The sequence below is a fragment of the Rhinopithecus roxellana genome, chromosome 7 (genome assembly GCF_007565055.1).
Source record: "Rhinopithecus roxellana isolate Shanxi Qingling chromosome 7, ASM756505v1, whole genome shotgun sequence".
Classification (NCBI taxonomy): Eukaryota; Metazoa; Chordata; class Mammalia; order Primates; family Cercopithecidae; genus Rhinopithecus; species Rhinopithecus roxellana.
In genome coordinates, this window is record NC_044555.1 from 34,542,723 (window position 1) to 34,568,513 (window position 25,791).

The 25,791-nt window shown below is 40.1% G+C and overlaps 2 protein-coding genes and 1 pseudogene across 3 annotated transcripts in view; 2 read left to right on the top strand and 1 right to left on the bottom strand.

Annotated features, from left to right (window-relative positions):
* Window positions 1-3,340, bottom strand: part of ZNF81 (zinc finger protein 81) — an 83,098-nt gene extending 79,758 nt beyond the window's left edge. The window contains exon 1 of one of the 2 annotated variants that reach the window (XM_010358448.2): window positions 3,256-3,340. The gene's annotated coding sequence lies outside the window, so the exon portion shown is untranslated. Of the gene's footprint in view, window positions 1-3,235 lie in introns of both variants that reach the window. The other variant, XM_030933963.1, reaches the window with a different exon arrangement.
* Window positions 3,341-3,462: 122 nt separating this feature from the next.
* Window positions 3,463-4,173, top strand: LOC104658404 (annotated as a pseudogene).
* A 198-nt stretch (window positions 4,174-4,371) lies between these two features.
* The window catches only part of LOC115898697 (zinc finger protein 41-like), a 58,643-nt gene continuing 37,223 nt past the window's right edge, over window positions 4,372-25,791 (top strand). Inside the window, exons 1-2 of the mRNA XM_030934199.1 lie at window positions 4,372-4,464; window positions 13,553-13,606. Coding sequence (XP_030790059.1) covers window positions 13,586-13,606 — 21 coding nt within the window. The 5' untranslated portion in view covers window positions 4,372-4,464; window positions 13,553-13,585. The remainder of the gene's footprint in view (window positions 4,465-13,552; window positions 13,607-25,791) is intronic.

A 25,791-nucleotide genomic window follows, 5' to 3' on the forward strand; every position in this document is an offset into this window, starting at 1 on the left:
AAGGCCTTGTTTTGAAAAAGACTTGGAATACACATAGGAAGAAAGGCACAAAAATAAATGTTCACTTGTCTCTGTGGAAAAAAAAAAGAGAGAGAGAAGACACGAAGACACAAATTACCAATATTAGAAATGAAACACAGATGTAACTACAGATCCTACAGCCATTAAAACAGGGGTAGCTAATCTTTTGGCTTCCCTGGGCCCACTGGAAGAAGAAGAATTGTCTTTCGCCACACATAATATACAGTAACACTAACGATAGCTGATGAGCTTAAAAAAAAAAATTGCAAAAAAAAAAAAAACTCTCAATAATATTTTAAGAAAGTTTAAGAATTTGTGTTGGGCTGCATTCCAAACTGCCCTGAGCCACATGTGGCCCACGGACCGCAGGCTGGACAAGCTTGCATTAAAAGGATAGTAAGGGAATACCACAACAATTTTGTGCACATAAATTCAACAACTTGGATGAAACAGTCCAATTCCTTGTAAAACTCAAAGTACCACAATTAACCCACTATTAAATGCAGGTTGAATGTCTCTTATCCAAAATGCTTGGGAACAGAAGTGTTTCAGATTTCAGATTTTTTTTTAACTTTGGAATATATGCATATACATAACAAAGTATCTTGTAGAATGGGACCCAAGTATACACACAGAATTCATTTATGTTTCATGTACACTATGTTACCTTATAACATAGCCTGAAGGTAATTTTATATAACATGTTTAATAATTTTGTGCATGAAACAAAGTTTTCACTGCATTTTGACTGTGACCTGTCACAAAATCAGGTGTGAAATTTTGCTTGTGGCATTATGTCGGCACTCAGAAAGTTTTGGATTTTGAAGCATTTTGAATTTCAGATTTTTGAATTAGGGATGCTTAACCTGTAGATAGTCTAAAATTATATTAAATAGATAATCTGAATAGTTATATAACTATTTCAGACATTGAAGCCATGATCAAAAAGCTTCCAAATGGAAGTTTCCAGGCCCAGATGGCTTCACCGGAGAAGTCCACCAAATATTTAAACATTTAAATAAAAATTAGTACTTATTCTATACAATCTCTTCCAGAAAATAGAAGAGGAGAAAATAGTCCCCAACTCATTCAATGAGGCCAGTATTACCCTAATACTAAAACCAGACAAGGCCAAGAGCAGTGGCTAACACCTGTAATCCCAGCACTTTGGGAGGCTGAGGCAGAAGGACTGTTTGGGCCCAGAAGATTGAGACCAGTCTGGGCAACATAGTGAGACCCCATTTACAAAAAATAATAAAATTAGCTGGGTGTGGTGGCATGTGCCTGCAGTCCCAGCTACTCAGGGGGCTGAGGCAGAAGGATCACTTGAGGCTGGGAAGTCAAGGTTGCAGTGAGCCATGATCACACCACTGCACTCCAGCCTGAGGAACAGAGTGAGAGCCTGTCTCAAAAATAAAAAATAAAACCAGATGAAGATAGTATAAAAAAGAAAACTATAGACAAATATTTCCCATGAACTTAGATGCAAAAATCCTCAGAAAAGCATTAGCTAATCAATTCCTTCAATATATCCAAAGAATTATACATCACAACCAAGTAGGGTTTATTCCAGGAATGTACAACTACTTCAATATTCAAAAATCAATCAGCGTAACCCTCCATACTGACAAGCTAAAAAAGAAAAAAATCACAAGATCATAAAAATTCATACAGTGTTGATGAAATTCAACACCCATTCATGATAAAAACTACTTTTGAAATTAAGAATAGAGGGGAACTTCCTCAGCTCAAAAAAGAGGGTCCAAAAAAAGAAAGCCCTACAGCTAAAATCATACTTAGTGGCAAAAGGTTGAATATTTTCCCCCTAAGGCTGAAAACAAAGCGAAGATGTCCACTCTCACCACTCTTATTCAACATAGTACTGGAACTTCTTGCCAGCGTAATAAGGGAAGAAAAGCAGAGGTATAGAGATTGCAAAGAAAGAAATAAAACTATCCCTGTTTGTATATGACATGATTGCTCATGCAGAAAACCCAAGGAATCTACCAAAAGAGGAGTAAAACCTAATAAGTGAGCTCAGCAAGATTGCAGGATACAAGACCAACAGACAAAACTCAATTGTATTCCTATATATAAGCAGCAATTTGAAAGATAACACCATTTACAACCACTGCAAAAAAAATTAAATACTTAGGTATAAATTTAATAAGATGTATAGAACTTGGGTGATGAGAATTATAATACACCATTTACAGAAATTTTAAAAGATCTAAATAAATAGAGAGACATACTATGTACATGGATTAGAACACTTGACACAGTTAAGACTTAACTTCTTCCCAAGTTGGTATACCGGTTTAATGTAATTCCTATCAAAATCCAAGCAAGATGCTTTGTAGATAGAGACAAGATTTTCTAAAATGCATATAGGAAAGGCAAGGGAACCACAGGCATTAAAACAATTTTGAAAAAGAATAAAGTGAGAGGAATCACTCTATCCAATTCAAGACAGCATGGTAGTACTGGCAGAGGGACAGACACATAGACAATGAACTGAATAGCAAACCCAGAAAGAGCCTACACACAAGTATGGCCAACTTATTTTTGACAATTGTGAAAGACAAGTCAATGGAGGAAAGATAGTCTTTTCAACATATGGTGCTTGAGTCTGGACATCCATAAGCAAATTAATGCACCTCGACCTAAGTCTCATACTTTATATAAAAATAACTCACAGAGTATCACAGACAGGAGTAAGGAGACACAGACAAATCACCATCACAGTGGAGAATTTCTCTCTCCTCAAAGTAATAGAAGCAGACAAAAAAGGATAGATTAGATTCTCTATGACACAACTGACGACTAAATAATTAAACATTATTTTCAAGTTATATACAGAACGTTTCTAACAATTCACCACGACTAGGCCATAAGTCTCCTTATATTTCAAGGAATGAGCTTCACGTAGATATTTTTCTAACACAGAAAACTAAGGTTAGAAATCCATTACAACGATAAACTTTTGCACACTGAAACCCCACTTTGGAATAACTCCTGGATAAAAGACAAATGAATACAAGTTAACACTCTTAAAAAACATAATGCTCCAAACCCAATGGGGCTTAGAATGAACTTTAAGACCTTAACGGTGATATTAGAAAAGAGAAAAGCCTGCAAAATGATGAGCGAATCATCTAACTCAAGTTAGATAAACGATTCCATCACTGACCACACAGAAAAGCCCAGCACTCACCCTCCCCGGCCCCCCATCACCTCCACATCCCTGGGCACTGAACGTCGAATCCTCCTGACAACTATCAAACCCCGGCTGAGAACCGGCGAGAACCGCAGCCGCTTCCGGTCACTACCCCTAGCACCGCCCTTTTTCGGGGTTTGGGACTTCGCATGAGTGAGGGAAAGGGAGGGGGGTCCGCGCGTGCGCAAAACCACCTTTGAAGCTGCTGTTAGCCAAGAGTCAACATGGAGAAGTTACGGAAGTGGTGCTTTGGGACGTTGGGTGACCCTCGGCGGCGTGGTCAGGTGGGGAACATGGCCGCGCCCACGTCGCGCTTCCCCATGGGGTACACCATGTTGGAGGAGTGTCCATTCCGTATTGAGGATGGGGACACCTCTAAACTCACACAGCAGGCTGTCTGCTCTAAACTCAGGTGGAGCTGTCCTGCTGGTGGCGGGGAGCAGGGGTGGGGACGTTTCTCTGGGCGGGCTAACTGGAGGAGGGGTCTTTGGATCTGTAGTCTACGGATCTGTGTGATACCGTTCCGAGACACTGAAGGGCCTCTTGGAAAGAATCAGGGGCGGCTGCGGCTATCTCCTGGCAGATACCACAGGATGAGAAGCGGGGAGATGTCAGGCTGGTTACAGGCTTTTCCTAGGACATACCACAAGGGAAGGAGGAGGAGAAATCAGGGCTGTGCAAGCCCTCCTAGGATGTGCCATGAGGTGGGAAAAGGGGAGAACTTAGAGTGCTGGGCTCCCCTCCTGCTGTGCCTGTGGGGCTTGGATGCGGGATTTGAATGCTCCAGCAATCTACCTTATCTCCCACTCCATCTACCCCAACTAAAAAGGGACTATGTACCAATACTAATAATTTTTAATGTGTCCTTAGTCCAATGCAATATGTCAATAAAAATATTTAGGAAACTTTATTATTTTTATTTCCTCATGAAGTAAAATATATGCGGTTATGGTGCCCTTACTTTGGAAATGTAGCTTTAATACAAGGCTCTGCTTATACCCTTCAACCAGTTTGCTGCCCCATACCACCTCCAATGTGTAAATTCTGGAGATGCCCCTGCCCTCTGGGAGATGTCACTGGAGCAGAAGGGGAAGAAGTCGTGCAGCCCTTCACCTAAGAATGCCTATTCATCCTTCAAAACCAAGTTCAAATATCTCCTCCTCCAGAGAATCCTCCTGACAGCTAGAAGCCTGTATGCTCTCCTGAAAGCCTTTCTGAATCCTCAGGTGAAAAAAATATTTTGAGAGGACCTGGTGTAGGCTGAAGTGTGGACTTGCTGGGGGCTCTCAATCCAGTCTTATCCCCTCTGGTCCTCGGTTTAACAATCTTGAAGGTCAGAGGTGTCCTAGTCCAGTTAGCCTCGAACTAATTTGTAGCCTGACAGATCCAGCAATCAGTAAGGGAGATTGCACACCAGGGGCACCATGGGCAGCTCAGTAAGCAAAGGAAAAGATAGATTTCTTATAGGATTTTGAGGAATAGTGGAGTTCAGATGAAATTTAAATGAAGCAGTGTTTTAGTGGGTTCAAAGCAAAGCAGGGCTGTATGTAAAGGGTCATTGATAGGTCTCAACTGTGAAGTGAACCCAGAGTGCTCTTTCCTTGGGAACAATTTAGATGTAGAATTTTGTGTCCCCAGATAACTCTTGCCTAAAGCTTTGCACCTGGGTTGAAAATTGAATCTTGCTTCTCTGTCTGGTAGTGACTTAGAATCTCCCATGAGTCAGATGTTTCACTCTTACTGATATCATTTCAAACAGCAGTTTCTGATAGTCTATGATTGTAGAGAACAAAGTTTCTCATTGACTAAGAAAGCAATAGGCACTTAAAGTAGGGATTCTTTATGGCATTACAACTGCAGCATGTCCTTAGAAGAAATGTTTCCTGTGAATTTTGCATTTGGCTTTATATGTGTCTGTTCTTCCATCCTGATGAATAGCAAGGCAGATTTTTATAGTCTGATTTCATTTTTATTTTCTTAGAGAGTTGGTATCTTTGTCCATTTTCTGCTACTATAACAGAATATCACAGATTGGGTAATTTATAAAGAAAAGAAACTTATTTGGCTCGTAGTTCTGGAGATTGGGAAGTCCAGCGTTGTGCCAGCATCTGGTGAGGGCCTTATTGCTGCATTATTCCATGGCAGAGGACAAGAGGACAAGCAAGTGTATGAACAAAGAGAAAGCACAAGGGACTGGGCTCACTTTATAACAACCCACTCTTGAGGCGACTAACCCTCTCCCTCAGTGACAGCATTAATCAGTTTATGAGAATGGAGCCTCCATGACCTATTCACTTTTTAAAGGCCCCACCTCCTAATACTGTTACAATGACAATTTCAATATGAGTTTCAGAGAAGACAAACATTCGAACCATAGCAGTTGAACTTTGATTATCCCAGCTTGTCATTCTGCCCTTGCATCCCTGGTCTGGGCAAATGTTTGTTGAATGAATAAATGAAAGAAGAAATGGAATTAGTGGAAGCATATTTGGCATGCATGCACTTCTAATAGAGTGCCAAGAATCACTGTTAGTGTTCTCGGATGTCATAATGGTACCAAAAAAAAGTTCTGTTAGACCACTTCAGAAAAGAAGGAAATATAGAGCTAGCAAACATATAAAGAGATGTTCAAAGTCATTTGTGATTAGGGAAATACAAATCAAGATCTGATAAAATGACATTTTATACCCATTCAAATTGCAAAAACGTAAAAGTCTGATAATAACAAGAGTTGGAGAGTATGTGGGCCAACAGGATCTTTTTGCCCTGTTGAAGGAATGTAAATCAGTGTAACCACTTTAGAAAATATTTTTGCATTTTCTCCTACAGTGAATATATACATACCTTACAATCCAGTGAGTCCACTCTCATGAATGTAGCCAAGAGAAACACTTGCACAAGAAACCTAGGATATGTATGTTTCTTAGTCTGTTTTCTGTTGCTTACAACAGAATACCTGAAACTGGGTAATTTCTAAAGAAAAGGAATTTATTTCTTACAGTTCTGGAGGCTGAGAAGTCCAAGATTGAAGGGCTGTAACTGGTGAGGGCCTTCTTTCTGGTAGGGAGTCTGCAGAGTCCCAAGGTAGCACAGGGAAGGGGCTGAGCATGCTAGCTAAGGTCTCTCTTCCTCTTCTTTTTTTTTTTTTTTGAGACGGATTCTTTCTCTGCCGCCCAGGCTGGAGTCCAGTGGTGCGATCTCGGCTGACTGCAACCTCTGCCTCCTGGGTTCAAGCGATTCTTCTGCCTCAGCCTCCTGAGTACTTGGGATTATAGGCATGTGCCACCATGCCCAGCTAATTTTTGTATTTTTAGTAGAGACGGGGTTTCACCATGTTGGTCAGGCTGGTCTTGAACTCCTGACCTTGTGATCTGCCCACCTCAGCCTCCCAAAATGCTGGGATTACAGGTATGAGCCACTGCACCTGGCCTCTCTTCCTTTTCTTATAAAGTCACTAGTTCCACTCCCATGATAACCCATTAATCCACTAACTCATTAATGGATTAATCCATTCATGAGGGCAGGGCAGAGACCTCAACACTCAGTCACCTCTTGAAGGCCCCACCTCTCAATACGGCTACATTGGGGATTAAATTTCAACGTGAGTTTTGGAGGGGACAAATATTCAAACCATACCAGCATGGCATCCTGTTCACAACAGGAAAACCTGGAAACAAAAATGATGCTCATCAACAGGAGTCATAATGAATGAACTAGAACAACACCCAACAATATGAATGAATATTAAGGGGGAGGAACTATAATCCCAAAAGATTATATAAAGCTTAACACACTTTTATAAACTTAAAAGCTACTAATATAGGCTGGGCACAGTGGCTCATGCCTGTAATCCCAGCACTTTGGGAGGCCAAGGTGGGATGATCTCTTGAAGCCAGGAGTTCAAGACCAGCATGGGCAATAAAGTGAGATTCCTCGTCCCTACAAAAATTTTAAAAATTAGCCAGGTGTGGTGGTGTGTGCCTGTAATCACAGCTACTCAGGAGGCTGAGGTGGGAGGATCCCTTGAGCCTCTTGAGGAGTTCAAGGCTTCAGTGAGCTATGATAGTGCCACTGCACTCCAACCTGGGTGACAGAGCAAGACCCTGTCTCTTAAAAAAAAAAAAAAAAAAGCTACTAATATAAAGGATATGAACTATTTAGGATTTTGTGTAGTTGTAATAAAATTACATTAAAAAGAAATTTAAAAACGATGAACTTGGGATTCAGGATGATATTTACCTCAGTTGAGGGTGGGGGCAAGGCAACGAATTGGGGGACTCCATGGATAGATGGAGGTTATCATCAAGTCTGTACCTTTTCTTTTGGGTGGTAGGTGCATATATTCATTCATTCACTCATTCATTTTAGAGACTGAGTCTCACTCTGTTGCCCAGGCTGGGATGCAGTGGCACCATCATAGCTAACTAGATAATTAAAAGTAACTCAATATTTAAATTAATTGGGAAAACTAATATGTTATATAATGTGATAGTTAATATTGAGTGTCAACTTGATTGGATTGAAGGATGCAAAGTATTGATCCTGGGTGTATCTGTGAGGGTGTTGCCAAAGGAGATTAACATTTGAGTCAGTGGGCTGGAGAAGGCCAACCCACCCTTAATCTGGGTGGGCACCATCTAATGAGCTGCCAGCACAGCTAGGATATAAAGCAGGCAGAAAAACGTGAAGAGGCTAGACTAGCTTAGCTTCCTAGCCTACATCTTTCTCCCCTGCTGGATGCTTCCTGCCCTCGAACATCAGACTCCAAGTTCTTCAACTTTGGGACTCGGACTGGCTTCCTTGCTCCTCAGCTTGCAGATAGCCTATTGTGGGACCTTGTGATTGTGTGAGTTAATACTACTTAATAAACTCATATATATATATATATATATCTCACCTACTAGTTCTGTCCCTCTAGAGAACCCTGACTAATACAGATAAATATCTAAATGATAAAAAGAAAAAATCTGTATGGAGAAAAGTGGCATCTCTCCCTTTAATGGGGCAAGAAAACATTTGGCTCCAGCCCAGAGATGCCACCTAGTAGTGGGATGAACAGTGAGGCAGGCGCTCCATGGCCTTGACATTTACTGCTGCCTCTGGCTCCATGGGTCACTCTACCGAGTCACTTACCTGCTCAAATGTCTCTTCTTCAGAGGTCTTTCTTCCCTGGTCTATCCCAACACTCGAGCTCTTCACCAGGCTTCAGTTTTCTTCATAGCCTTCCTTTGTATCAGAAATTATTTGTTTACTATTTGCTCATTTACTTGTTCATGCTGATATACCGCAGTGATTTCTGCTTCTTACATATATGGAGTAATCAACTGCTTTATTTCTAGTATCTTTATTATACAATGTAGAGGGCAGCAAAATACACACATCAGAGTCATTTTCTTAAAATATTAATGATTTCCCCAAAAGACTCTGCAGGCATCTCTGCATGACATGACTGCTATAATAAAATTAATTTGGTATAAGTAATGCATGAAATAACAAAGAGATGGAGAACTTATATATACTTGATGAATTGACCATCAGGCACTGTTCTTGGTACTTGATGTTTGGTGCAACAACAGTCCCCAAATCCCTAACTTCATGGAGCTAACATCCTAGCCGGGAATAGAGGCAATAAGCATTTTAAAAGAGCAAATTACAAAGGTGATAACTGCTAAAGAGGGGATGTTATAAGGGAGTGATATGAGTTGGAAATGCTGGGAGAACTGCTACTTTATGTTTTTAGTTTTTATTAAAAAAAAACAAAATTGGCTGGGCGCAGTGGCTCACACCTGTAATCCCAGCACTTTGGGAGGCCAAGGCGGGTGGATCATGAGGTCAGGAGTTCAAGACCAGCCTGGCCAAGATGGTGAAACCCCGTCTCTACTAAAAATACAAAAATTAACCAGGTATGGTGGCGGGCACCTGTAATCCCAGCTACTCGGGAAGCTAAGGCAGATAATTGCTTGAACCCTGGAGGTGGAGGTTGCAGTGAGTCAAGATTCTGACACTGCACTCCAACCTGGGTGACAGAGCAAGACTCCATCTCAAAAAAAAATTATGTTTTAAATTTTTGTGGGTACATAGTAGGTGTATATATTTATAGGGCACACAAGATATTTTGATACAGGCATGCAATGTGAAATAAGCACATCATGGGGAATGGGATATCCATCCCAGGAAGCATTTATCCTTTGAGTTACAAACAATCCAATTACACTCTTTTTTTTTTTTTTTTTTTTTTTGAGATGGAGTCTCTCTCTGTCGCCCAGGCTGGAGTGCAGTGGCACGATCTCGGCTCACTGCAAGCTCCACCTCCCGGGTTCACACCATTCTCCTGCCTCAGCCTCCCTAGTAGCTGGGACTACAGGTGCCCGCCACCACGCCCAGCTAATTTTGTGTTTTTTTGTATTTTTAGTAGAAACGGGGTTTCGCCATGTTAGCCAGGATGGTCTCAATCTCCTGAACTCGCGATCCGCCCGCCTTGGCCTCCCAAAGTGCTGGGATTACAGGCTTGAGCCACTGCGCCCGGCCCAATTACACTCTTTTATTTTTAAATGTACAATTAAATGATTATTGACTATAGTCACCCTATTGTGCTATCAAATAGTAGATCTTATTCATTTTTTCTAACTATATTTCTTGTACCTGCTAACCATCCCCACCTCCCCACCAGCCCCCCATTATCCTTCCCAGCCTCTGGTAACCATCCTTCTACTCTGTATCTCCGTAAGTGTAATTGTTTTGATTTATAGCTCCCACAAATAAGTGAGAACACACGATATTTGTCTTTCTGTGCCTTGCTTATTTCACTTAACATAATGATCTCCAGTTCCATCCATGTTGTTGCAAAGACTGGATCTCATTCCTTTTATGGCTAAATAGTACTCCATTATGTATAAGTACCATGTTTTCTTTATCCATTCATCTGCTGATGGACCTTTAGGTGGGTTCCAAATCTTAGCTATTGTCAACAGTGCTGCAACAAACATAGGAGTGCAGATACTTCTTCCATATACTGATTTACAGAACTGCCACTTTAAATAGAGAGGTCAGTCGGCATTCTTTACATTTATGTGGGTACCCAGTTGAGAACCAAAAAGAATGCAAAGTCTGAGTATTTTTATATCTGCAGCTAAGGACATAATGATGAGCACCTGTGTCCTAGAGCGGATGCAAGAATTAATCCACAGGCAAGGTCTCCTGGTCACTCTTGTCTTATCTGCCTCCCTTTAGTAGAAGAAAACATTTTACAAAGTCTTCCACAGACAGAAGTCAAAGACAACTTTGTGAAAAGTATCAGGTTCAATGGCTGAGCAGTGACCTCAGGACCAATAGCCACAACCATTTACATACTTCAGTAGATAGCAAGCAATAATACCTTATTTAGGCCGGGCGCGGTGGCTCAAGCCTGTAATCCCAGCGCTTTGGGAGGCCGAGACGGGCGGATCACGAGGTCAGAAGATCGAGACCATCCTGGCTAACATGGTGAAACCCCGTCTCTACTAAAAAATACAAAAAACTAGCCGGGTGAGGTGGCGGGCGCCTGTAGTCCCAGCTACTCGGGAGGCTGAGGCAGGAGAATGGCGTAAACCCGGGAGGCGGAGCTTGCAGTGAGCTGAGATCCGGCCACTGCACTCCAGCCCGGGCGACAGAGCGAGACTCCGTCTCAAAAAAAAAAAAAAAAAAAAAAAAAAAAAAAAAAAAAAAAAAAAAAATAATAATACCTTATTTATTTTACACCCAGCTTTTTATTGGAAAATTTTCACACCTACACAAAAGTTGAAAGAATTGCACTATGAATATTCAAATACCCTCCACCTAGGAGTAACAACTGTTCATCTATGTCATATTTGCCTTATATTTCTGTATGCATATATACAGGCCCCATCATTTAAAAACAGAGTCAAAAGAAAATGATTGAAGTGACTGCTATAGAGCTTAAAGGCTTTATTTAGCTGAGGTGCATCAGGTAATGTCCTAATTGAAGCAGGGTCAGGGTTTTTATGAGGGAAAGTGGAGTATGCGTTCTTGCTTTTGGCTTAGGTAGCTGTGTGTGAACACACACACACACACACACACACACACATGCTAGAGAGAGACGGGGGTCTCGCTATGTTGCCCAGGCTGGTATCAAACTGCTGTCCTCAAGCGATCCTCCTGCCTCAGCCTCCCAAAGTGCTAGGATTATAGTTGTGAGCTACCATGCCTGGCCTGGGTAGCAGTTTTTGACTTTAAGTGAAAATCGTAGTTGGTGGCAGGGTCATTCCTGTTTTCGTGCCCCTTGCTCAGTCAGAACCCTTCAGAACAGTATTTTCAAAGTATTATTTTTGTAAACATTGTGGCTTATCTGCTAGTCAGAGCTCATGGGGGCAGGGGAGAGATAGCAAAAAAGGATGAAAGTTGCAAGGTAGAAGGCAACAGAGAAACTGAGGACTCCCCCGTGTTTGTTTTACAATACCTTTGTACAGTAAGCTGCAGACATCATGCTCCTTCAAGGATATATACTCAGCATGTATCTCCTGAGGGAATGAATATACAAACAGGCAATGCCCAGACCGTATATAACAATAGAATCCTGACCTACAACCTCTGCAGCAATAAGCCTGGGAAGCCAAACCACAACCTCAATAGCAGTCAGCCCAGATGGTCAGGATTTGGTTGATGACATCCAGCTTCTCATTTTTTTAACCCAATTTCCAACTCAGGACCAACCAGAAAAAGCCGAATCTACCTCCCAAATCAATCGCATAGGATGCCCCACTTCAGTTAGTCCACCTCCAGCTTGTGCACTCCAACACCCTCCAATCAGGACACACCTGAAGCTTTCTCCTTTTTCTACTATGTATTAAGCTTTCTCATTCTCCTCCTGCCTTTGAGTCTTTGACAAACGCCAAGTGATAATGGCCCAATACCTTACTATAGTAAGCTCTGAAAAGTCTCTGCTTTTTCTCATTTGGATCATCTGTGTATATTTCCACTCTCCTAAGAATAACGACATTTTCTTTCATAGCCACAAGCCCATTCTCACCCCTAAGAAATTTGAGAGGCTTTTTAAAACTATTTAAATTTTTATTTTTTAATTATACAGTAAAATTGACTTTTTGGTGTACATTTTAATTAATTAATTACCTTATTTATTTATTTTTGAGATGGAGTCTGGCTCTGCCACCCAAGCTGGAGTACAGTGGCCTGATCTCAGCTCACTGCAACGTCCACCTCCAGGTTCAAGCCATTCTCCTGCCTCAGCCACCTGAGTAGCTGGGCTTATAGGTGCCCACCACCATGCCCAGCTAACTTTTATATTTTTTTAGTAGAGATGGAGTTTCACCATGTTGGCCAGGCTGGTCATGAACTCCTAACCTCAAGTGATCCTCCTGCCTCACCCTCCCAAAGTACTGGGATTACAGGCATAAACCACCATGCCCATCCTAATTAATTTATTTTTGAGTGGAGGTCTTGCTCTCTTGCCCAGGCTGGAGTTCAGTAGCACGATCATGGCTCACTGCAGCCTCAAACCCCTGGCCTCGAGCAATCCTCCTGCCTTGGCCTCCCAAAGTTCTGGGATTACAGGCATGAGCCACCACACCCAGCCCAGTTTCATAAATTTTAATTCATGTGTAGATTTGTGTAACCATCGCCACCACCTGCATACAGAACAGTTCCATGACACCTCCCCCGCAAAAAAATCTCATCACACCTAAGAAATTTAACAATGATACAGAAATATTATACAGTCCAAATTCCATTTCTTTCTAGTTAGCTCCAATTTTTTTTTTTACAACTTAAAAAAACACATCCTGAGGCCGGGCGCGGTGGCTCAAGCCTGTAATCCCAGCACTTTGGGAGGCCGAGACGGGCGGATCACGAGGTCAGGAGATCGAGACCATCCTGGCTAACACGGTGAAACCCCGTCTCTACTAAAAATACAAAAACTAGCCGGGCGAGGTGGTGGGCGCCTGTAGTCCCAGCTACTCGGGAGGCTGAGGCAGGAGAATGGCGTAAACCCGGGAGGCGGAGCTTGCAGTGAGCTGAGATCTGGCCACTGCACTCCAGTCCGGGCGACAGAGCGAGACTCCGCCTAAAAAAAAAAAAAAAAAAAAAAAAAAAACACATCCTGTATCCAAACAGGGTTCATGCATTGCATTTGGTTGTCATATCTCCTTAGTCTCTAATCTCTTCTTTAGTCTTAATCTATAATAGTTTCCCAGCCTTTTTTGTCTGTCACGTTGTTAATATTTTTGAAGGGCTTATGTCAATTGTTACAGATGATTACAGTTACAGATGGTTCTGCATTTCTAACTGTTTTCTCAAAAACAGATTCAGGCCAAATGACTTGGAAAAGAAAACTACATGGGTGCTGTGTCCCTCTTGGTAAGTCATATCTGGAGGCATGTGTCAGTTCACTCTGTTGGTAATATTATACTAAGTTTGACTTCTTGGTTAAAGGATGGTCCACCAAATCTCTCCATTGTAAAAAAAAAGCCACCTCTGCCCTTTGTATTTAGCTGTGGGGTCATTCTTTGGGAACCCTGTGAATAATCTGTTCCCCAAGAAGCATTCACAAAAATGGTTTTAGCACTTAAAACCAACAGGTCACATTTAGCAGGCTTCCAAATTAACCCACCTGGGGAAGTCTTAGACTTCATGGCTTACATCCTGTCCCTGGAGTAAAAAATCATATGAGTTCCTCAAGCTATTGACAAACTGATTAATACATAACCTACTGACACTAAAAAGGACACTAATTTGTGTCTAAATCATGATATTTTACAATTTTTTTGCTAAGTCATAAAGTTTTACTGCTTGTCTTACATGTAGAACATTTTAGCCTATGTGTTTTAATCTATAGTTAATGATTATAACCTCTATATTATACCCTCCAATAAAAAGGACAACTCTGACTTGAAGAGTCCTTCTCCCTTCTTCTAAATTTTCCCATAAAAGCTTTTCAGCCTATAGCAAACTTGAACATGATCAACTTTGTCTTTTTTTTTTTTTTTTTTTTTTTTTTTTCCTTTTTGTGGAGAACGGGGTCTCGCTGTATTACCCAGGCAGGTCTCGAACTCCTGGGCTCAAGCTATCCTCCCGCCTCTGCCTCCCTGAGAGCTGGGATTACAGGCGTGAGCCACCGCGCCCGGCGAACATGATCAACTTTGTTGGTGTGTCTTCCTGGGTTGATTCTCACATTTGGCTTCCAGTAAACCTTTTCCAAATTATTTCTACCTCAACAGCCTTAATTTGGGTCCATTGATGATCTTTGCCTAAAATAATTATTAACTTGAGGGTGGCAAAATGTGCTTCTCTAATTATATTATTTTTCCGTATTAGCTGGCATTTTTTGTTAAAGAGTTTTCCCTACCTGTCCATGTAGGGGATTTTTTTGAGAATAATTATAGTCATGTCCCAGCATCAGATTTACTGCTTTTCTGTTTGCAGATACATTGCATAACACACAATTAGTGCTTAAGAAATATCAGTGCAATGAATAAATGATAAATGCTTGCTATAATATTCTTTTTTTTGAATAAATTTTAATTTTCAGTTTTAACACAGAATTAACATTTCTTCATGCATTCAAATATGAATAGCCAAAACACAGTGACTCTAACCAAATATTCATAAGTGGCTTAAAAATGACTAGGCTGTAAGATTTTACCCAGCCTACTTATCTTTTTTTTTCTTTTTCTTTTTCTTTTTTTTAGTGTGTGTGCTTTAATCTTTTTATATATATATATACTTTATGTTCTAGGATACATGTGCACAATGTGCAGGTTTGTTACATATGTATACATGTGCCATGTTGGTGTGCTGCACACATTAACTCATCATTTACATTAGGTATATCTCCTAATGCTATCCCTCCCCTCTCCCCCCACCTCACAACAGTCCCCAGTGTGTGATGTTCCCCTTCCTGTGTCCAAGTGATCTCATCGTTCAATTCCCACCTATGAGTGAGAACATGTGGTGTTTGGTTTTCTGTTCTTGCAATAGTTTGCTGAGAATGATGGTTTCCAGCTGCATCCATGTCCCTACAAAGGACACGAACTCATCCTTTTTTTTATGGCTGCATAGTATTCCATGGTGTATATGTGCCACATTTTCTTAATCCAGTCTGTCATTGATGGACATTTGAGTTGGTTCCAAGTCTTTGCTATTGTGAATAGTGCCGCAGTAAACATACGTGTGCATGTGTCTTTATAGCAGCATGATTTATAATCCTTTGGGTATATACCCAGTAATGGGATGGCTGGGCCAAATGGTATTTCTAGTTCTAGATCCTTGAGGAATCACCACACTGTCTTCCACAATGGTTGAACTAGTTTACAGTCCCACCAACAGTGTAAAAGTGTTTCTATTTCTCCACATCCTCTCTAGCACCTGTTGTTTCCTGACTTTTTAATGATCGCCATTCTAACTGGTGTGAGATGGTATCTCGTTGTGGTTTTGATTTGCATTTCTCTGATGGCTAGTGATGATGAGCATTTTTTTTCATGTGTCTGTTGGCTGCATAAATAAGTACTGCTATAATATTCTACTAGAACTCCTGGACACATAATCTATACTCATCAATTCCAGTTTTCTTCCCCAATTGCAGTATGTCAGATATACTGGTCCTCAGATCTTTGTCTTGGCTCTGAAAGCACATTTTTTTCTTACTTCTAATCTAATATCTTCATGCTTCTTGATTCTAGTGACTGGAGTCATGCTGATGACTTGATTTCATTGATTTATTTGAGCTCTACTGACAAACACCTGAACTATTGAATATTGCCACATTCATCTCCATAGGATTGTATTGTTTTGACTTATCCCAGCAATAGATGAGAGTATTAGTTTTCTAATAATTTCACCAAAAGAATGGGTTGTTAAGCTTTTAGATTTTGCCAGTCTGGGAGGTGGGAAATGACATCTCAAGTGTAGTTTTAATTTACTTTTGTCTTAGTATGAGGATGGTTGAGCATGCTTTCATGTTATTAAATTCCTGTGTATTGGTTTTTCTCTCAATGAATTTTGCCTATGTTTAATTCAGTTAATATGACATTAATATACTGCCAAATTTTAAAACTCCCCTTTAATCCTAATATAGTCCTACTTAGTTATGATGTATTATTCTTTAAAAAATTTATTGATACATAATAGATGTACAGATATACTATTATTTTAATGTACTATTGGAATCTATTTGCTAATATTTCATTTAGGAATGTTTTTGTTTAATGTTCCTAAATTAGAATGCTCTAAACTTAGTTTTAGCATGATATACCTTTCTTTATCCCCTTACTTTTAAACTATCTGTATATTTATATGTAAAGTGGGCTTCTTATAGATTGGCATATAGTTGGGTCTTGGTTTTTTATACACTCTGACACTCCCTGTTTTTTAATTGGTGTATTTATATGATTCACATTTGATATGGTTTGGCTGTGTCCCCCACCCAAAATCTAATTTGAATTGTAGTCCCCATAATCCCCACATGTCAAGGGAGAGACCAGGTAGAGGCAATTGAATCATGGGGATGGTTCCCCCCATGCTGTTCTCATGATAGTGAGTGAGTTCTCACAAGATCTGATGGTTTTATAAGTGTGTGGTAGTTCCTCCTGTGTTCATTCTCCTTCCTGGCACCTTGCGAAGAAGGTGCCTTGCTTCCCCTTCTCCTTCTGCCATAATTGTAAGTTTCCTGAGGCCTCCCCACCCATGCTGAACTGTGAATCAATTAAACCTCTTTCCTTTATAAATTACACAGTGTTGGGCAGTTCTTTATAGCAGTGTGAAAACAGACTAATACAACATTTAAGGTGATGATTGATGTAGTTTAATTATCTACCATCTTTTAAACTGTTCTATTTATTGTACTTGTACTTTTTCCTTTTTTATCTTCCCCTTTTTTCTGCCTTCTTTGGTTTTAATTAATCGTTTTATATGATTCCATCATCTCTCCTCTCTCCTCTGTCAATTACACTTAAAAAAAAATTTTTTTAGCAGTTGCCGTAGACTTTTCAATATACATTTACAACTAATCTAAGTCCACTTTCAACTAACACTATACTGCTTCATGGGTAGTACAGGTATTTTATAGCTGAGCATTCCCAATTCCTTCCTCTCATCCTTTATAACATTGCTGTTATTTATTTCACTTATAAATATGCTATAATCATATAATACATTACTTTGAACAGTTGTCTATTAGATCAATTAAGAATAAGAAAAATAAAATACTTTATTTTAACTTTATTCTTCCTCTGACACTCTTCCTAGTAGATCTAAGTTTCTGACCTGTATTATTTTCCTTCTTTCTGAGGAACCCCTTTCAACATTTCTTGCAAGGCAGATCTACTGGCAATGAATTTCTTCAGTGTTTGTTTATCTGAGAAAGTCTTTATTTCTCCTTCATTTTCAAAGGATAATTTCACTGGATCTAGAATTTAGGTTGTTGGGTTTTTTATTTTGACACTTTAAATGTGCCTTTCCACTCTCTTACTGTTTTCATGGTTTCCAACAAGTACTCCAATGTAATTCTTAATCTTGTTCTTCTAGTGGTAAGATTCCCCCTCCTCTGGATTATTTCAATATTTTCTGTTGTTGGTTTTCTTCAGTGTGACTATCATATGACTAGTGTAGATTGTTTTGGTATTTATCCCGTGCTATGGTTGGAATGTTTGTCCCCTCCAAACCTCATGTTGAAATTTGATCCTCAGTTACGGGAGGTGTTTGGGTCATGGAGGTCGATCCCTCCTGAATAGATTAATGCTCTCTCTCAGCGGTCAGTGAATTCTCACTCTATTAGTTTCCAGAAGAGCTGGTTGTTAAAAAGTCTGGCACCTACCCACTCTCCCTTGCTTCTTCTCTCACCATGTGATTCCTGCACATGCCAGCTTCCCACTATGAGTAGAGGCACCCTGAGACCCTCACCAGCTGTAGATGCCCAATCTTGAACTTTCCAATCATCTGAGTCATGAGCCAAATAAATCTTTTTTTCTTTATAAATAACCCGGCCTCAGGTATTCCTTTATAACAACACTAAATGGACTAAGACATCTTGCTTACTGGATCTGCAGTTTAGTGTCTGCCATTAATTTTGTAGAATTCTTGCCATTAGTTATTCAAATATTTCTCTTCTGCTCCTTTCTCCTCTTTTTGCTTTCCAACTGTGCATGTTTTACACTCTTCGTAATTATCCCACAGTTCTTGGATATTCTGTTGTGCTTTTTTTTCATTTTTTCTTATCCTTGCTTTTCAGTCTAAGACATTTCTATTGACCTTTGTTCAGGCTCACTGATTCTTTCCTCTGCTGTGTCCAGGCTACTTATAAGCCCACGGAAGCCATTCTTTCATTTATTTTATAGAGTTTTTTTATTTCTAGCATTTCCTCTTGATTTTCTTAGAGTTCCTATCTCTCTTCTAAATTACCCATTTGTTTTCACATGTTGTCCACATTTTACATTAGAGCCTAATGCCCTACATGATAATTTCAAAATCTGTGTCATATCTGAGTCTGGTTCTGATGCTTGCTTTGCCTCTTCAGACTATATTTTTTCTTGCCTTTTAGCATGGTTTTATAATTTTTTGTTGAATGCCAGACATGATGTATTAGGTATCTAACAAATACAGATGTTTAATATGAGGTTTTATGTTAATCTAAGAGCTGGTCTGTGTTTAATGTTTGCTGTAGTTCTAGATGCCAGAGGTTTCAGGTTTCTCCAGCTTTCTTATTTCTTCCCTCCCCTGGTGTGAGTTTCCCTAAGAATTCCTTCATTAAATAGGGTCTGTGTCTTGCAGCTCTTTCAGTTTTAATTCGCTGTTATTATACTGCAGTAGTAAGGAGTGAAAGAGAGGAAAGTTCCATTATCTTATGATTAAATCTCACTCTTTTTGTGGGCCTTAGTCCCTGGGCTGTGACCTTCAGAAGTATTTCTTAGCCTTTTTTTCTCCCCTTAGATTATACAGGACGTTTTTGACTGGGTGCCCTTCACCCAGGTAGACAAGTTTCTGGAAAAATGTCTTCCCCTAGAGAGCAGTCCTTTGTTAGAAAGCTCTGAGTGTGTTTCAAAATGGCAACTTGAACCCTCTTACCCTCCTACCCTCCTCTTGGCAGAAACCTGAGGGGATTGTCTTTAGATCGTCACCTGAGGACCTTTTTGGCTTTCTGGAGGTAAAACCCAGGAAAGCCTGAGACCTCTGTAAGAGATTCTCATTCTCAAGCTAATTCATACACAGCCTCCAGCAATTTGTCAAAATTACCAGTGAAGTGTTCCTATCTGCTTAGGGATCCAGCAGCTTCTGCTCCAGGTAAAGTAAGCTGATCTCAGCTGTGATTCTCTGTATTTGTCTGTCTCTCCAGATTTGGGGGTGGCAGTTTGCCTTGTAACCTAAACTCTCTGAGGGCCTATGAAAAGTCATTGAGTTTCAATTTGTTCAGCCTTTATTATTGTTGCAAGGATGGGAGTGATTACTTCCAAGCTCTTAACATGTCAGAGCTGAAAGTAGAAGTTTGTGTTCACTTGTTAAATCTCATCAAATAGTGCACATAGGAGTTGTGTGTTTTACTGTATGTAAATTTTGCCTTAGAATATAAACAAATACTAAACTCTAGTTTATGATGTGCATGTTGAAATTTTAGGGGTGATGTGTGCTGATGACTGTAACATAATTTGAAATGCATCAAAAAAGAAGATGGGTTGACGAATGAAAAGAAAGATATGTATATGAATAGATATGAGATAAAGCAAATATACTGAAATATTGGTTATGGATTTTTAGGTTGTGGTTTTGTGCACACTCACTTTTAAATTCTTTTAACTTTTCTTTATGTCCCAAAATGTTCATAATAAAATATTGTAATGAATATATCATACTTTATATAATCTTTTGGCAATTTACACTTTTTCACTTAGCATCCCTTCATGTTAACTATTACTGTAGTTTGTTAATTTTTACTCCTTTGGTGAGCATCTGGTTTGTGTCCAGGTTTTTATGTCCTTAATAGGCTTTCGTGAATGTCCTTTTACATATTTTGTGGGGCACCTGGGCAAGAACTTCTCTTGGGGCTATTCCTGGGAGTGGACTTGCTGTGTGATGAGGTATGTGAATGTCCAATTATAGAAGGAAATGCTAAACTTCTTTCCAAAGTGGTTTCCCTAATTTATATTCCCACCAAAAGTGTATAAGAGATCCTCACCAACATTTAATTTTGCCCAACTGCTTTATTTTTACCAAATGAATGGATATAAGAGAGTATTTCAGTATGTTCTCAATAGGCAATTCCTTGATTAGTAATGTTTTGCTCATTATTTTCTTAATTTCTGTTTTTAACATTTATTTACCTCCTTTGTGGATATTTCATTTTCCTTTCCTACAGTGTGTACTAAAAGTTTAGATAATTCATCTTCAGAATTTCTTGTTTACTAATAAATGCATTTTATGATATAAATAATCTTAAGTATATTAATCTTCCCAGCCCATAGATGTTATATGTAGTGCTCTCATAATACTAGGTAGTTGGTAATCCATTTTAATTTCCTCCTTAACCCAAGTATTAATTGTATGTGAGTGTTTTTAATGTTCAGGTATTTGAAATATTTATCGTCTCTTTGCTTTTACCTCCATTTTTATTTCATTGTGGGTGATGAATATTGCCTTGTGATATCATTTTAAAGATTTATTATTTTGTAGTCTAGTGCAAGGATTTTTAAGAGTGTCTCATTCATGTTTAAAACATGTGCATTCTCTTGAGTACAAAATAAAGATTGAATATAGCTATATCAAATACCAAGTTTATTGATTGTATTATTCCAGTCTTTGTGTCTTATATAGTTCATCTATTTGATCTTGTCAGTTTCTGACAAGAGTCTGAGATATATTATTCTTCCATTGTAACTGAATACTCGTAAAATTTTCCCCATTGTGTCAGTTTTTGTTTTATGTATTTCAAAAGTACACACACACACACACACACACACACACACACACACACACACATAAATGCTCACGATTAGTGCATCTTCTTGGTGGCTTGCATGGTTTTAAATTAAGAACTCCCTCTGTTTATCCCTTTTAAAATTCTATACTTCAAAATCTATTTTGTCTAATGTTAATATTGTTACTTGTGAATATTTCCATCATTTTCTTCATTTAAAACCTTTTCACTGTAAACTTTATGTATATATACACCAAAATAGAGCAAATAGAATAGTGACTTCCTATGTACCCGAAACTCAGCTGCAACAGTCATCAACATTCTATTTTATTTCATCACTTCTCCACCCCTAGTTAAACAGCCGCATTGGTTGAGTATTTTAAAGCCAATACCAGACTTCATATCATTTCATCCATACACTTCAGTATAAACCTTTAACATAACACTAGGTCACTTTCCTTTTCTTTTTCTCCTCTTTCTCTCCTGTGCCTGAAACATTTTTAGATATGTATACGTGTGCTAGCAAGCTTCCACTGATTCAATTTCTTCTTTTATTTATTAACTATATTAGTCTGTTTGCATGCTGCTGATAAAGACATACCTGAGACTGGGTAATTTTTTTAAAAAAAGAGGTTTCATGGACTCACAGTTCCATGGGGCTGGGGAGGCCTCACAATCACGGTGGAAGGTGGAATGCAAAAGACACGTCTTACATGGTGGCAGACAAGAGAGAATGAGAGACAAGCAAAAGGGGAAACCCCTTATAAAATCATCAGCTCTCATGAGACTTATTCACTACCATGAGAACCATATGGGGGAAACTGCCCCTGTGATTCAATTATCTCCCACCAGGTCCTTCCCACAGCACATGGGAATTATGGGAGCTGCAATTCAAGATGAGATTTGGGTGGGGACACAGTCAAACCATATCATTCACCAAACAAAAAATTATCCAGTCCAGGGCTGTAGGAAAGACAGAGAACTATGTGATTAGACTCTAACCCTCTAATGTCCAGAATGTTGAACTGGGCTCCAAAAAGGGTGTGACTGATCTGACGGCACGAAGATAGAAGACACCAGAGCTTAGGAACAGGCCCTTTAAAAAAGTCTTCCCTACTTGCTGGGTCAAAGGGTCCTTCAGCTAGCGTAGAGTCTCCTACCACAGTCAGGGAGGGCTTCTCATAGGAGGTACTTGAACTAGGTGTTGCAGAATGTGTAGCAGTTCATCCACTGAGGGGATATATGGATTCTTCTTACCTCTGCCCCTCTGACATCTCCCAGAGAGGCACTGGCATCTCCATAATTTTCTATTTGAGGTGCTAAGAGGAAGCAAACTGGTTTTGGGGCAGGGTCAGAAATGTGTCTTAACACTATGCTTCCATAGGAATTATAACAAAATTTTCTAAAAGATGTTTTCGTTGACTCATATTAAAGAAAACAGGCCGGGCGCGGTGGCTCAAGCCTGTAATCCCAGCACTTTGGGAGGCCGAGACGGGCGGATCATGAGGTCAGGAGATCGAGACCATCCTGGCTAATACGGTGAAACCCCGTCTCTACTAAAAAATACAAAAAACTAGCCGGGCGACGAGGCGGGCGCCTGTAGTCCCAGCTACTCGGGAGGCTGAGACAGGAGAATGGCGTGAACCCGGGAGGCGGAGCTTGCAGTGAGCTGAGAGCCGGCCACTGCACTCCAGCCTGGGCAGCAGAGCAAGACTCCGTCTCAAAAAAAAAAAAAAAAGAAAAGAAAACAACTAGTAGCCATATCAACTTGAGACTTATTTAATTGATACCTATTATTATTTCAGTTAAGATGGCTTGCAGGGGGGCCGATGGAGATTATGAGGATGTTTAGGTTCTCACTTCAACCCCATCCCTCTCCTCCCATCACCAACACAGTGGGACTGGACAGTACCACTCTGATTTATCTCCCCTCTCTCCTCATGGTATCTCCTAGATGGGGACTGTACCACTCCCACTGCATCCTTTCACATCCAGTAGTACCACCCAGGAGAGGATGAATCTGTCTACCCAAAGAAGTGTTACTGGCAGTGAGTCTGGGCAGGGTCTACAGTCCTCAATTCTTGTCTTCTTGAGAGAAAGAATTCAGCCGGGAGACAGAAGTAGCTTTAAGGCAGAAATTAGAGTTTACTGAAGCAAAGTACACTTGAAAGGAACCAAGCAAGCAACTCAAAAGATGGAATGCCCCACCTGATTGTTGGCTCAGGGCTCTTATGTAATAATTATAGAGTTACTATTTCCTGATTCTTCCCAGTCTCGTCCTTCCTCTTGGACAGGCCATTGGCTAATCACCACAGGCACAGTGACTTGCCAGTATCTGGGAGGGACAGCGTGAGCCATTTGATGATTGAAGTTATGTGCATGCTGTCTTAGGGCAATTTTCACTTACTGGTCTAGTGCCCCAATGAAGGGGTGGCCTGCCCCTCCACACCTGTGGGTGTTTCTCATTAGGTGGAACGAGAGACTTGAGAAAAGAAATAAGACACAGAGACAAAGTATAGAGAAAGAAAAGTGGGGCCCAGGGGACTGGCGCTCAACTTACAGAGGACCCACGCCGCCCCGGTCTCTGAGTTCCCTTAGTATTTATTGATAATTATCTTTACCATCAAAAAGATAAGGGAGTGGCCGGACAATAGGATCATTGTAGGGAGGAAATCAGCAATAAGACATATGAACAAAAGTCCCTGTGACATGAATAAGTTTAAAGGAAAATGCTGTGCCTTGAGATGCATATGCAAACATCTCCATAAACCTTTTAGCAGCATTGCTCCAGCAAGTCCCACCTTATTCCTAAAGGTGGTTTTCTCCTTGCTCAGTAAACAAAGCATACAATTGGGTTTTACACGGAGATGTTCCATTGCCCAGGGACGGGCAGGAGGCAAATGCTTTTCTCTTACTTGAGATTAAGAGAATGTTGATGACTTTTAACCAGCAAGCAGCCTTTAGGCACTTGTTTAACAAAGCACATCCTGCACAGCCCAAAATCCATTAAGCCTTGAGTCTCTTGCAAGGACAAGGTTGGGGGTAGGGTCACAGATTAACAGCATCTCAAATACAGAACAAAATGGAGTCTCTTATGTCTACTTCTTTCTCTATAGACACAGTAACAGGCTGATCTCTCTTTCTTTTCCCCACATTTCCCCGTTTTCTTTTCAACAAAATCACCATTGTCATCATGACACCGAGATAACATATTTCACAAAGTAATAGAATATCACAAAGCAAGTGGAGGCAGGAGGAGATCACAGGATAGCGTTAAAATTAAAATTGCTAATGAAATTTTGGGCACGCATTGTCATTGATAACATCTTATCAGGAAATAGGGTTTGAGAGCAGACAACCTGTCTGACCAAAATTTATTAGGTGGGAATTTCCTCATCCTAATAAGCCTGGGAATGCTACAGGAGGCTGGGGCTTATTTCATCCATTCGGCTTCAACCGTAAAAGGCGGCACTCTTCCAAGGGAGTCATTTATAGGCCTACCCTCAGAGTGCATTCTCTTTCTCAGGGATATTCCTTGCTGAGAAAAAGAATTTAGCGATATTTCTCCTATTTGCATTTAAAAAGAGAAGAAATATGGCTCTGTTCCGTCCGGCTCACCAGCGGCCAGTTCAAGGTTACCTCCCTTGTTCCCTGAACATCACTGTTATCCTGTTCTTTTTTCAAGATGCCCAGATTTCATATTGTTCAAACACACATGCTCTACAAACAATTTGTGTGTGCAGTTAAGGCAATCATCACAGGGTCCTGAGGTGACATATATCCTCCTCAGCTTACAAAGAACTGATGAGATTAAGAGATTAAAGTAAAGACACAGGAAATTACAAAAGTATTAATTTTGGAGAACTAATAAATGTCCATGAAATCTTCATATTTTATGTTTTTCTGTCGTGGCTTCAGCCAGTACCTCCGTTCAAGGTCCCTGACTTCCCGCAACAATCTCCCTCCCTTTTCCTCTATATAAATGTGCCATGGCGATGAAGGCTTGTTCATTCTCTCGATTTTGGTGCAGGATTCTTCGACTGGCGTGGCACACTAAAAACAAGCCGATTAAACAGAGACACATAATTCCAAAATTTACTGCAGTAGAGTTCCCAATAGACTTAATCCAAGTCGTGGGGTTTAATCCATAAAGATTTTTTGCTGCTTGATCTAACGCCTGAGCTCCAGGCACAATATTTAAGTGACTTTGAGAGGCTTCAAAACTTTGTTCTTTTAATTTAGAAATGTCTAAAGTGAGATTATCTTCTCTTCCCTGTAGATAGCGTCTAACCATGTCCCAGTGATGTTCAGACTCATTATAAACTTGGGGTGTAATACAAAAATCTGACGTATTCCAGTCACACTGTAACTGGAAACGATGTTCCAAGCTCATGAGTCTATCTCCCATCCAAATGACAGTTTGTCTAAGATCATTAATTTGATTTGCCAATTTTTGATCGATACCGGATTGTGAATTCCACAACCTTGTGGAATTCTTTTGCCAATTGTCAACAAAGCTTACTGTCTGAACAGAAGAGTGCAATGCAACTCCTGCCACAGTGGCTGTTGCTGTGACTGCAATTAATCCCATAATCACTGCAATTAAAGTAAAAATGAATCTTTTGGATCTATTTAAAACGCC